The sequence below is a fragment of the Polyodon spathula genome, chromosome 25, assembly GCF_017654505.1.
Source record: "Polyodon spathula isolate WHYD16114869_AA chromosome 25, ASM1765450v1, whole genome shotgun sequence".
NCBI classification, from domain to species: Eukaryota; Metazoa; Chordata; class Actinopteri; order Acipenseriformes; family Polyodontidae; genus Polyodon; species Polyodon spathula.
The window spans coordinates 6,944,229-6,958,152 of record NC_054558.1 but is presented as its reverse complement, the minus strand read 5'-3'; the positions used below and the strand labels follow the sequence as shown (position 1 = coordinate 6,958,152).

Below are 13,924 nucleotides of genomic sequence, written 5' to 3'. Positions count from 1 at the left end.
TGCCACAACTATCTTCCACACTGCGACCCAGCACTGTCTAATCACGAGCTACTCAAACCCCTTGCCTCTAATAATGCTGTATCCAGGACAGAATGTGTATTTACGTTGCACAACATACCATTTTCACTCCTCTGGTTGCTGAGTGTCTGCAGTGGTTTTTTGTGTTTTTTGCATTGACTGTCATTAGGGTCACACTCTCTTTTGTTTGTTCCCGGCTCAAGTGTTCTTGTGTTTTGTTGCAGAGAGGTGAGTGGCATTCTCTGCTGTGGTGAAGGTGACTCATACTGGACATACTTGCTGGGCAGATTTAAATCTAAAATAATATCAGCGGGTACAACAGATGTTGAGAAATGAATAAGAGCGATCAGCCAAACAACAGCCCTGCAGCAATGCATATAGACACACACTGTGGATTGTCTATAGGGCAGTATTGTAGCTTCTGATTTTTCTTCTGTTTGTACTGTACAGGAACCCTGTATCAAAGCCGTTTCTGTGCTGGCTTTCATCGGTTCACAGAAATGCATTGCAGTGTAGTTCCAATCTGCTCTTGTTGTTTTGTTGCAGCAGAGCGGTTCAGGGATAGAGAGTGAATGTGTGTGTGTGTGTGTGGCGGGCGCGCAGGGAGAAAGGCGGTGGGGTGGGGTGTAATGCTGTATAGCTGCAGCCTCCCCTTTAGTATTCAGGGCAGGTGTGGCTGCAGAGCTCCGAGTTCTGCAGCTTGGTAATCCATCACAGCGCTGCTCCCACAAACACACACACACTTTCTTTCTTAAACATTAACTTGTCAATTCCAAGAACTATTTCTCTTGTTTTTTTCTCATTTGCCTTCCCTTGACCCATGATGGATGTATGTATGTATGGAGCAGGACACAGATCCAAACAAATTAAGAAGACTCCAGGCAGGCAGGCAGGCAGGCAGGCAGGCAGGCAGTCGGTTTGTTTTTGCTGCTATGCGGATGAAGTGTCTAGAGACTACATTACCTTTTAAGCAGAGCCACTCCTTTATACTTTATCTTGATTGTTCTTAAGCGATGTCTTGCAGCAGTTTTTTTTTTGCATGATTGTTGCACTGTACGATTCCAAGAGTGTTCCTCTTATCGAGGTTTCTTCTTGCTGGGGTTAATGTGCTCCAGCATCTCCTTGGTCCCCCAGCGTGATCTGAGTGATGATGGGAGAGACTAGCAGCTCAATTTAATTAGCAGCTCAATTATTTATTCATTAAGAGTGCGTCTGGCAGCACCTCTTTTGAAGCTCCCCAGTGGGCAAACCACATGGCCTTCGTATTGCGTGTTGAATAGGCAGGGGTCCCCTAATGCTCCGCACCACACCGTTACCCTTTACCAACCCCCAACGCTGCAGGGGCACTGTGAGGAGCCCCTGAAAAATACAGTACACTAAGACCACACCACGTCAGCGGACTACAAATAAGCTGAGCCCTGCACACTGCAGCCTGCATACGCAGTAGGTTGAAAGCCACTTTGTTATTACCTTGATGTGTTTGTGTGTCGTTGAGACCGACTGGGCTCCAGTGTGAAAGGACGAGGATTTGAGTTTCTCACTAGTAGATACTTTGAGTGTGTAGTGTAAAGGATAATAACGCTGTGTCGGTCAGTGTTGGTAATTGGCAGCGTGCTGTGTGATTGGCAGCAGAAGACGAGGAGCGCTGGACCACCATTACGGCAGATAAGTGTACATGGGCTAGTATAGGGCTGTCTGATCATTCAGACAAACGGCAGCGGATACATTTTAATGCACAGAGACAGGAGGAAGGGTCCACTCGGTGCACAGCATTCAACAATGAAAAACTCCCACTCCATAGCAGTGGTGGGAGCCTCTCCACGTTTTATTGTGAGCACTTGCAGACTGTATTTTCAAATCCACTTGAGAGATGTATTAGCTGCTCTTCATAGACACAACCAGGAGTGGTGACTGGAGCATTAACGACTTGGTGAAGTGAGCTCCCATGACCAGGAAAATGATGATCTTTGAGAGAGAGAGAGAGAGAGAGAGAGAGAGAGAGAGAGAGAGAGAGAGAAAGAGAGAGAGCTCTGCCACTACTAGCCCTGCCATTCAGAACAGAGTAACACAGCTAGGAGACTCCCTCAGCTGAGCCAGCCTCACACTGAACTGCACAGAACACAGTGTTCGGGGCAGACCTTTCCTGTGCTCATCAACAACAGCTGGGAGTTAAGTATTCCTTATGAGTCTGACCTTATAAAAACATATTGGTGTACATGTGCGCTTCAGTTTTGTATGCTGTGCTTTTAGTTTGTATTGCCATGTTTGTTTGTTTTTGTAACTATGGTTTACAAAGAGAATTTAGTATGTACCACCATTTTGCTTTTGCCTGGGTATCAAAGGCAACTAGGTACCAACCATGTCGAAGTGCCCGGGCTATACACTTACTGGAACTGCTCTGCCCTCCTTCTTTGGATTGGTGGTCCTCGCATCTCCAAAACAAACAGTGGCGGAACTTCTAGGATTTTGATACCATGGTAACTAAATTCCTCTGTACAGCAGATAATGATGTAACAGCCTTTCTATCTGAACCTTCAGGCATCGAGTATTAAGTATTTATCCATTTATTTTCCTTTGTTCTTCTGTACTGTACACAAATTTAATCTAAAACTACACATTTTAGGTCATTTGTGTTATTTTTTGGAAACTGTGAACTATTGGTTCATGTTACTTTATTTCTTAAGTTTAATGGGTGATTCTGTATTCTTTTATATAATGCTGTACCTGTCGCGCCTACATATTTTGTTATAGTTTTGCCAAAATATACCATAAATAAGGTTGCTAATTTTGCATGATGGCTATTACACAGCTGAAGAAAGGCTTTTGTATGAAACATCCTGAAATATGTAATTTTGTAATCATTTAAACCCTTTCTGTGTGCCTAAGTGTATTACATCTCATTGATCTAAATCCATTTGTGATTGTCTCTGTTGCTTCTGGGAGCTTCAACAAAGGAAAAAGAAACCTCTTTCTAGAAACTCGGTGCCAGGATATCAGCAGGCGACAGCCAGGCCAAACGTGCGTTGAAATCAAATAAATTACCAATTTCATTTTCTTCACAAGGGACTAGCTTTTTATTTGGTTTGCTGATACAAGCGTCTGAGGACAACAGGAAGGAACACAAAGCCTTGGTTTGCTTAATGAAAAAAGACAAAAACAGCAGAAACGGCATAGACTTTTCCAGCTATAAAAAAACAGGGATGGTCTGAACCTATACAAAGGCCCTTTTTTTTTTTGTTGTTGTTCCATGTACTCAGAGAAGCTACGGATTTCTAAAGAAGGAAATAGACACAAAATAAGGTTTTGAAATGGCAGGGGCACAGCAGTTTGTTTCTGTACGTTAGGTGCCATGGTGCACAGCTACAGCATTACCACAGTGATTATTTTTATGTTGCTCACCAGCTAGTTATTGATTGCATTATCGCGGGACCCATGCCAGTGTGCTACTATGTCCTGTGCAATGCAGTTTTTGTATTTTCCATAAACTGAAACCTGTTGTGACATGACAACACTTGTGAGCCTATAGGGCAATTGTTCCACTGTGCTGCCGTGGCCAGACATGGTTTATTAAATTACCTTTGCTATGCTGTATCCACACATTTTGTAATTACACTTGATTAATGTTTTCCTTAGGTACTGTTAAATTTTATATAGAGCAGCCTCATTGACATATCAACAGAATTGCGTTGGCCTGTCGTCTAGGGTCCAGTTACTAACGCGAGCACCTGCCTGCAGCCCCTGCCAGTCTGTCTCTGAGTTTCATGTGTCAGATTTGCAGAAAGGTTGTCATGCCAGGCGATTTCATAACAGGATGCAAGTTCACACTGTTCTATTATTAAAGTACTATTCATATGATAAAATGTGTCTTGTGCAGTATACTAACATTGTGTTGTATTGCTTAAAAATGTGCAGAGTAAAATACTTCTGGCCAACCTACTCGTAACTATTTTTTTCAGTCTGACCTCCTTAAAAAAAACTAGTTGAGAGCTCTGGTCTACACAGCGGCGTCCTCCTGATTTGAAACCCTGCACTGTAAATGTGTTCAGTGATTGTATTGGTGAGTGAGCAATAGAGAAACTCACCAGTTCAACAGACTGTTGCTTTATTGGCCTCGTGTAGTCCTGCCCATTCCCATAGATCCTGACCCCCTGCCTGAAGCACTGGACTCGCTCACATACACCTGACGGCTGTCCTGGTCTGTCTGTCTGTCAGTGTGGGTGTGAACAGCGCTATCCCTGTACTGGCTGATTCTTCACTCTGTGAATTACAGCCTGTCTTTGCCCCTCTTTGGAATTTTCAACAGAAGTTCTAGCCTGCTCTGAACTGCTGGCTAATGTTCCACCCCCCAGAGCATGCACTGGTGTACAGTCTTGTTTATTCAACATCCTGACTTGTTGTATTCTAGTGGGGAACATACTTACAAGGTGGTATAATTGTGACGCCTCTTTGAAGGTATTTTAAAAGTTTGTCTGCTTGTTGCAGCTTGCGAGAGTTTATAGCACACCATTTAGAAATGTGGGTGTTTTTTTTTAATGTTCTGCATAAACACAAGCTTTTTCCACATGAGTAATACGGTTTTTTTGCAGTTTTTTCGAGTTGTTTTTCATTTGTGGAGATGTTGTAGAAATTGATTTTTTTGCAAGAAGCATTCGTTTAGCAAAATAAGGTTTAAATCAAACGTTTAGATCTTGTGCAATTGAATTCAGTAAACCCTAAGCCTCTGTGAACAAACTGACGCTTTTCTCTTCTTATTGCAGTTGCCTGTATCCAGAGAAGTCCCGCCCCTTTGAGAAGATGCCTACCTGTCACTGCTCGTGGCAACAGACGCTGTGGTAACATGCTCTTCTTGGTTACACCTCTGTCTGGGGAAGCCTGGCTCAGCTGATGTTTGTGTCTGTATCCGTAAGGGAAAAATTTCAACAAATTCCCAGAATTCCTTGCCAAGGGAGGGACTAGGCATAATTCCAGTCTCTGAAGTTTTGAACTTTTTGGGGGAGGAAGAGGTGGAGTAAGAAGAAAGAAATTAAGTTTGTATCATCGTAAAAACAAAACTGTTTATTTGAACATTCTGAATACTATTATATCGTCCTTTTAAAAAACGGGTTTAAAAAAAAAAAAAAAAACAGAAGACAGTCCCAACATTCAACCAATAAAAATGGCGAACAATATGGTGGCCCACCCCCCTGGGAACTCTGTTGCCGAGGGTAACCACGAAGGCGAGTTTGGTTGCTCGGTTGCTGACCTGCGTGGATTGATGGAACTGCGGACCGGCGAGGCAGTCGCCAATATCAAGGACAGATTTGATGACGTACAGGGCATCTGCCGCAGGCTGAAGACCTCGCCCATTGAAGGTAAGAGTCTGCGCACACACAGGGTGGGGAGGGGTCGGTTTTGTCATGTGTTTCTACTGGTATCCCAAATGTTTTTGTCAGACGCTTCTTTAAAAGCAAGAAAAGAGGGAAGACTGCAGATTTGAATGCACCTAATCTGTTGGATCGAGTGTTTTTATCCTGTGTATTGTAAGAAATCCCCTCCAGAGAGGACAGGTCACGCATATGCACTGATGATGTTTTTTGTTCTTCTTCTCTGCAAAACCATCATGCTTTACAAATGCTTGCTTCTGTCAGTTGCCTGTAGGAAAAAATAAATAAATTAAGAGATTGGCTAGCTTCCCTGCATTCATGTGTTGAGATCTAAACGTTCTCCCTGATGAACCGCAAATCAGAAATGATGCATAAAGGCCACAGAACAACTTTTGGAAGCAACTACTTGTTGATGGCAATGTTTTCACATGCAAGTAAATGAGTTGCAGCATGATTTAAGTTGTTTTTTTCTGGTGAAGCATTCCATTCCAGTTGCATGAACGGCTCTATTGGTCATGCTTGGCGCAATACATTTGCCCTTGTACAGTGAACTGCAGTTTGCTGAGTACTCGAGGAAGAGGGGGGAAGGGGAGCAGGAACTACATAGGCTTCAGTGTAGGGTACTGTAGTTCTGCTGTCCTGTAGTCCAGTAGGAGCTAACATTGCCTGTCTTCTCCCAGCACGTCTGTCCTTGGTTTAAGCTTCGGTTTCTTCTGCAAATAAGCTCAGCTATAAAACTACTGATCGGAGCAATACAATAGAAAACCAAAGTTCACAGCTCTCCAAAATCCCACATTACCATTAACCCCAAGGAGAGTCACTAAACAGTCATGTAAAATATCATGCGCTCTGTTATGGCTCAGAAGAGGAAGGGCACAGGAGTCATCTCAATTTACTATACACAATATTATAAATATGAGGCCCCTTAAAACACATTTCTAAAGGATATAGCAAATATTTTGTATATTAAAAAATAAATGCTTTTTTAAAATGCTACATTTAGTTGCTGTGGTTCTGTTATTTGATTTTTTTTTTTTTTTAACGGAAAACAGTGCAGAATAATCTTGTTGTGATATAGAAAAATGTGTTTGAAGTGCTCGGAAGAGTCTTCCAGCAGTTCACGCAGCGAGCTGGTCTGAGTTACAAGCCTCTGCTTGCTGATATCTACAGGGTAGGACCCATTGCAGTTCATACTGCCTTTTTATTTGCGTTGGGTGCAGTACACACCATATTTAAGGGGCAATGCTTGCATGGCAGCACTATGAAACCCTGTGCAACTGTAGCAACCAAACACATACAAGTATAACACCCAGTTCTCACTGATCTGTGGGGTGCAGCACAGTGCAGTTGACTGTGTAGGGTTGGAAGAGCGTGGCCCTGGTATAGCTGAGATGGCAGGTTAATCTCTTAAGATGATTGAGGCAGAGGCACTGGGGCTTAAAGCCGAGTAATTGGTTTGAATTTGCTGCAGAACAGTCACTGTAGAGCTGGGACTGGGGATTATGGGTGCCCTTATAAAAGTTTCCCACAGTAAAAGCATAGAGAGTGTAATAAAGCATAGTGGTAAAGCACAACAAAGAATAGCAAGGTATGATAAAGCATATTAATAAATATGGCAAACCAGGGTAAATGCGTAGTACAACCATGGGAAAACTGGAGAAATGGCATGCTTAAATACAGTGGTAAACTTTTGTAAGGGTGGTAAATGTAGGATAACAATGAGAGATAACATTGTGTGTGTGTCACAGGATTGCACAATTCTCTCTTATCCACGGTTGTTGTTTTGCAATAAAAAAAAAAAAAATGTAAATAAACCCTACAGGGTTATACTCTAGTAGCACTTAAGCCATTTCAAATAAAAATAAAAAAAATCAGTCTCACTGAGCCTTCATGATTTTGTTGTTTGGAAACACCTGGGCACAATGTTTGGTCTGCTAAAGCTATAGCACGAGAAAGCTGCTGTTCTGAATAAAATGCTGGCACTGTGCTTTAGAGCTGTTGTCTTCTCATACTGTGTTCTTCTCAATCAATAAGCAATGTGCTCGTGTGTGGAGGTGCTGTTGTGGCTCCTCTCGCTGCAGGGCTGGAGTTGTTTTGTTTAGAGGAGTGGTGTGTGAGGAGAGGAGGGTGGCCTTTTCTCAGCCCGCATGGTAGCGGCAGTGATGCACGGCTGGCTAGCTGACCAAGGGAAATACAGAGACTTGGCTGCGCTCCAGCGGGGGCCGCTGTGGCAGTTAGGACAGAGAGCATGATGGGAAGAGGGATTCCTCCATCGGTGGGTGTGTCTTTTAAGGTGGACTTTTTTTTTTATAGGTAGCTCCTAGCTGGTGTTGATTACAACAACAAAAAATCAGTCCATGTTAAATGTGTCTTATTAGATTAGTCAGAGCCTACTAATTTCCAGTATTGACAGCTTGTACCTTAATAGTGAGCACTAGCCCACTCATTCTCTCTCCAGCACTGTCAGAATTGTGCAGTTTGTATTTTATTGTTCCTCTTTATTTTATAAGGAGTATATAAAAGTCTGTTCAGACGCAGTCAAAGCGAATAAGGCTGTGCTTTTAATATAACAGTTAACTGAGACTCTCCGGGTTGTCAAATAGGATTGCAGCAGATTAAAGTCATCCCACCAGCAGCTGCCAAACAGAGAGGGGTTCTCAGATTAGCCCCTTGAGTGCCGCGGCGTTGTGAGCCCAGTCTTTCCATCCCTGGCTTGGATCTTTAATTTGAGCAGCTTTATCGGTTAAGTGTAGATTGAACAGCTTTTTAGGAAACAGACCAGGGCAATGAGTTATCAGATAGTTAGAAGACCAGCACTCGCTTTGCATCTTTTAAAAAAAAAACTCTGCTTGCACTGAGTGCTGGTTTTCATCTTTGTAACATGTAATGCATCTCTTTCACCAAAGCACCCAGTGAATGTGTTGCACTAAGATTCCAAGTGTCCAAGTCTGGGGTTGAGCAAACCCTTGTAATAATTAACTGAACTGTTACAAAAGGGAGAACTTTGTTTTTACCCAGAAGGTGGATATTTGCCACGCCATGCTGGGTGGGTATTGGGCCACAGGCTACTGAGAACTTTTTAGGTGTTTATTCAAACAACGAGGTCATGCAGGACTGATCAGACCCCACCCTTCTGAGCTTCTAACATCTGAGCATACCCCAGGCAGAGGTGGTATGTAATTCTGATGAGCGCATTTCCAGTTGCATTACAAAGTCTCAGTGGCTTTTGAGCACAGCCGACCTTGTTTGTGTCTGAGAGACTAACAATGCTAATGCCAATGCACTTTGCCACTCAGCCCCTCCATGATGTCATGGTATCAGTGATCAGAGAGAGCCTGCTGTGCGCTTTGTTAAACTCCAGCGTCTGAGCAACCATGCTGTTGACAAGTCTGGAAGAGAAACTGAAGTGTGGGGATTGCTGTTTTGCTTCTAAAAAAGCTAGAATCTCCTTGAATTGTCCCCACACTTTGCTTGTGTGGCAGTATGTTAGACCAGATGGCTTTCATGTGCCTATTGATTTTATATCCGCTGTTCTACAGGTTTTGCACTCCTGTAAGCCTCACATGCTTTTCAGCTTCACAGATCGTGCATTGTCTGTTTTAATTGAATGGCCACATCTAGCATTGTGAGGTTCTGATACAAGAAGACGAACAATCTCGTCAGAATTTCGAAAATGACATCAAATAGACATTTCTGTCACCCTGGATTAGGTGACGTTATAAATAAACTGATGGGTGGAAAATTTAAAATAGTTTTTGTTGGAAAACATGGATTGAGAATTGATTAGGGGTTTGCTACGCATGTGGACTAGCAGAGCTATACTGGTGTTCTTTTCTGAAAAGAGACTAATATTGCAGATAGCAGACTGTTTGGTTCAAATTGCATGTACTGCTAACCACTGATAGAGACGATGCGTCTACAAAATGCCCAACAATGACTGCAAGCTAATGAGATAACAATGCTGTGGACTAGAAGGGAACAGGCTCTAGGTTCAGAGAGATCAAAAGAGATAATCCCACTGGCATCAAAGGGGGTCGCAAGGAGATAACAAAAGGCAGATGTATGGACCTTTTGTCTCCAGGAGTGTGAAGAATGCACTGAGTTCAGAGGTTGTCACACTAGACACACACACAGCACACACACATTAACACTCACACAATAAATTAAATTACCTTGACCATTGGTTAAGTGTCAGAGAAAGGGGAGGTGTAAGAGATTACTTCAAATATCAGTTGCTAGTGGTCAATAATGGCCTCTGATTTCACCCCCCAATAAACCAAAACAGGAGATTAAAATATCAGTTTAAAGGGGCTGACGATAGGCAATAAAACACAAAGCCAAAAGCCACCTCCAGTGGATATTTTGTATAATATTGAACTGTGAAGCGCTGCACAGATGGGGTAAAATCTGCAACAGTTTTTTTTTTTTTTTTTTTTTTTCCTGTAGAGCCTACGATGTACAGTGCTTCTGATAAACAAACAAAACCTGCAAATACACAGAGAAAGAAGTAAAAAAACAACTACAGAAAGCTTTGTAAGAAACTGAATTTCAAATGAATGTATGCTTACAGTCTGACTGCAGTGCTATGGCAAGCGTGTTGGGGGTTTGGGGACGTCGGGGTCATTGGAGGTCATGTCTATTTGTGACAGATTAGCATGTGTGGCTGGCATAGCCACCTGTCGGGGTGACTTCACATAGGGGTCAGGTGGGGGTTGGATCTGGTTTTGTGTGTTTCTTTGTTCTCCAAAAAAGAATCCCAGAACATATTAAATAAAGAAGCAAGATGAGTCGAATAGGAAAAAAAAAAACTACAATGTTATTACTTGGTATCCTTCCATAGAGCTGCACTGTATCAGATGGATGTAGGAGGTTTTAAATGGCGTTTGCATCTCCTATTATCGCTCCTAAAACCACAAATGCAAACTGAAAGATGGGTTGAATGAGGAAATAATACATAGAAAAAGTGTGCTTTGTGGGGGGGAATAAATACAGGATGTAATAGAAAATGTAGTTTCCTTTCTTCATGACTGTGGACCCTCGATTCAGACCTGACCTTAATGGAATTGTGTCCTTCCACAGGCCTCTCCGGTAACCCTGTGGACCTGGAGAAGAGGCACCTGGAGTTTGGCCAGAACTTCATCCCTCCGAAGAAAGCCAAGACATTCCTACAGTTAGTGTGGGAGGCACTGCAGGACGTCACCCTCATCATCCTGGAAGTGGCAGCCATCATCTCTCTGGGGCTGTCCTTCTACCACCCTCCAGGGGGGAACAGTGAGCGTGAGTGCCTCAGTGTAGTCTCGCTGATTTTTAACTCCCTTTTTAAAGCTCATGAAAAGGCAGCTTTCAGGGCAACTCTTCTTGCAACTTATGAAGCAACTTGTTGGCAAGGGCATTGCTAAGCAACTGTCACCATGTGGATCGTTCACTGTGCCAAATCCGAACAATAGGATTGTTGCTTTAGATGTCCCCAGCAACTAGTTGCATGAAAAGTTGGCACAATTTATTTATTTATTTATTGCATGATAGTCGTCCAAGGTGTCACATTGCAGCAGTACTAAGAAGTTTATTTCTCAATAATTTATTAATATAATCACCAGTCAGTATAGAGTCTCCACTAGGACCTAGCAGAAACGCTAATCAACTGAGGCAGTGTTAGTGCGCAATGCATTATGGGCAATCTACAGCTAAGAGGAGAAAGCAGAGCTCCATAGTAAAGAGCTGTTATTGCTGTATGCCCCAGCTACAGAAACTATCCCTTCTACTTTTGAAACCAAAGTTATGCCATTGCCCGGTGTTACTATTATAAATTGTTATTGGGTCTCCATGTAAGGCTTTTAGATTCGCTGATGCCTCATTAACCGTTTGAGATGGAGCAGGTTCAGAAGGGTTGGACCGTCGTTGAGTGCTGTGCCTTTGTTCCTCAGAATGTGGTCAGGTAAGCGGGGGAGTGGAGGACGAGGGCGAGGCCCAGGCTGGCTGGATCGAGGGGGCCGCTATTCTCTTCTCTGTCATTATCGTAGTCCTGGTAACGGCCTTTAACGACTGGAGCAAAGAGAAGCAGTTCAGGGGGCTGCAGAGCCGCATCGAGCAGGAGCAGAAATTCACCGTCATCCGCAAGGGCCAGGTCATCCAGATTCCTGTGGCTGAGATTGTGGTGGGGGACATCGCCCAGATCAAATACGGTAGGTATCGAACAAGAGTTTGAGTGTGTGTGTGTGTGAGCATGAAGGGGGTGAAGAGCATTAAAATCCCTTTCCAACTGTGTTTGGACCAGTACTTCCTAGTCTAAAAAATGACTTTCTCTACTGAAATATTAACACCAACAGCGGTGACCTATTCATTTTTTTTTAATTGTATTTACAAGTTGTTATCAAACTAAACATACGGGTATAGCAGGGAGCAGGGTATAGCACAGACAATGAGGGGATTTATGAAGGCATGACTAGTCTGTAACTAACCCCCCCCCCCCCCAATCCCCTCTCCAGGTGATCTATTGCCAGCAGATGGAGTTCTCATTCAGTGCAACGACCTGAAGATTGATGAGAGCTCCCTGACCGGCGAGTCAGATCACGTCAAGAAGTCAGTCGAAAATGACCCCATGCTGCTGTCTGGTGAGAACACCCTCTTGCTTTAAGACTTTTCTTTTTCAGTGCTTCATCACTTACAGTCCTGGGCTCTAACTTGTGCGTGGGTGTCTCTCTCTCGCAGGGACCCACGTGATGGAGGGCTCCGGTCGCATGGTGGTGACAGCAGTGGGCTTGAACTCTCAGACTGGCATCATCTTCACCCTGCTAGGGGCTGGAGGGGATGAGGAGGAGAAGAAGTTGAAGAAAGGTAATGAGCAAACCCCAGAATATTGATCTATTGATCAATCTGTATAATGCATTCTATATGTGATGCAGTGTCCTCTAAGGTCCTTTCAACTGTGGGATGCAGAACGACACTGCCAATATACAGCTGGCTTAACAAAAATCAAAACAAACGAAATTAAAAAGTGAAATGAGAAGGCTGTATACAGTTCTTACAGGTCTTAGAGAGCCTGAGAGATACGCCTGGCAAGTACTTATTAATGACATACATGTTTGCAGGATTCGTTTGTCTGCTTGGTAGATTGATTCTTTGAGGAAAGCCTATTGAAGAGCCCACATCGCTAGTATTTTAGGATTTGGAAAGGGCAGAGACCACTATCCAAACATGACTCAATTCCAATGCTGTGTTTTTTTTTTTTTTTTTAAAAAAAGCCCCTACAACTCCCAGAATATGACTACAACTCCCAGAATACACCACCTCCTGGTCAGCACAAGCATACCACTGCATTGTGGGTTCTGTAGTCCGATTCACACACATACTTCTGCACTCCCTTTACATGTACTGCTGCATCTCTCACCATGGCCTACACACTGAGCACTTTTCCACATTCTCCCAGAAGCTGTTTAAAATATTGTGTTGTGGTAGATCTGTCTTGTAGACTTGAAAATTAACAACCTCACCGAGGCCCCAAAGAACAGAACACACGTTTCAATTCACTGACCATTTTAATTGTAAATCATTTCTAATTTTGCAGGCAATCTTCTTGTAAACAAAATGGTATGTGAGATTTTAGTTTTCTGTCAAGAACTATCTCCACAATTGAAGCCTCTTGATTTGGCTAGTAGGAGCTTAATGGATTATAGTTAGTTTCTCAAGATTGGTCAGTTAGATATTCCAGACTCATTTTTGTATTTCTTCTTTTTTTTAATCATCCTTCTTAATAAGCATTTACTAATCCTTTTATTTCAGTTTATTTGTTTGATTTATATTTTTTTGCATTTCATTCCCAGACTCCAGCACTCAAACATCTCTTCCCCACCCTTCTTTCTCGCTCCAGTGTTTTTTACTGTCATGAAGTAGTCTTCCACATTCCCACACGTCTCTGCCTGTGGCTGTAAAGGGTTTGGTAAAGTCTAAGGGAACGTTCTCTCAGCTTACCGAAGGCCTTCAAGCCTTAGTGAATATTGAATTCAAGTATTTATAGGAACAATGCAACCCTGACCTTTGTCATATAAACCGATGCATTTAACTTTGTTAGCAAATCACTCAAAAGTGTGGTGGTTTGTCCATCTTGCATGGATTTTTCTTTTGCCCAGCCCTATCTAGCAGGCTCACCTTGTGAATGTGGGGACGTTGTAAAGATCTCGGTTCAGTGAACCCTTTTAGCTGGAGGGAAGTTGTCGTTTTATGTAATACGTGCAAGGAATGTGGAGTGGTGTTTATTTAGATTGACTGAATATGTAAATGCTACTCCACGTACACCACTTTGTTACATAAAAAATCGGTTCCCAAATTGATCTTCCCAGTTAAAAAGCGAACTGGATTGGACCTGGAGTGTCATTTCAAATGGGAAAGGCCAGGAAAGACAGGCTATAGAGCCGCCATCCTGAAAAAACCTCCAGTAATTAGCCTTCAAGTGGCATATCTTCCATTAAAAACTCCAAAGTTATAGTTGGGGCTTGTTAGGACATGCTTTAACCTCCAAATTTCTTGACCCCCCACTCCCCCTTACC

At 42.9% G+C, this 13,924-nt stretch overlaps 1 protein-coding gene across 7 annotated transcripts in view; it reads left to right on the top strand.

Moving 5' to 3' along the window:
* The window catches only part of LOC121299958 (plasma membrane calcium-transporting ATPase 3-like), a 45,839-nt gene that overhangs the window by 14,620 nt on the left and 17,295 nt on the right, over nucleotides 1-13,924 (top strand). For 6 of the 7 annotated variants that reach the window (XM_041228236.1, XM_041228231.1, XM_041228233.1 and 3 more), the window contains 5 exons: nucleotides 4,776-5,369; nucleotides 10,461-10,658; nucleotides 11,306-11,563; nucleotides 11,867-11,992; nucleotides 12,090-12,215. In XM_041228236.1, the coding sequence (XP_041084170.1) occupies nucleotides 5,174-5,369; nucleotides 10,461-10,658; nucleotides 11,306-11,563; nucleotides 11,867-11,992; nucleotides 12,090-12,215 (904 nt within the window). In that variant the 5' untranslated portion in view covers nucleotides 4,776-5,173. Of the gene's footprint in view, nucleotides 1-2,291; nucleotides 2,496-4,775; nucleotides 5,370-10,460; nucleotides 10,659-11,305; nucleotides 11,564-11,866; nucleotides 11,993-12,089; nucleotides 12,216-13,924 lie in introns of those variants that run through there. The other variant, XM_041228232.1, reaches the window with a different exon arrangement.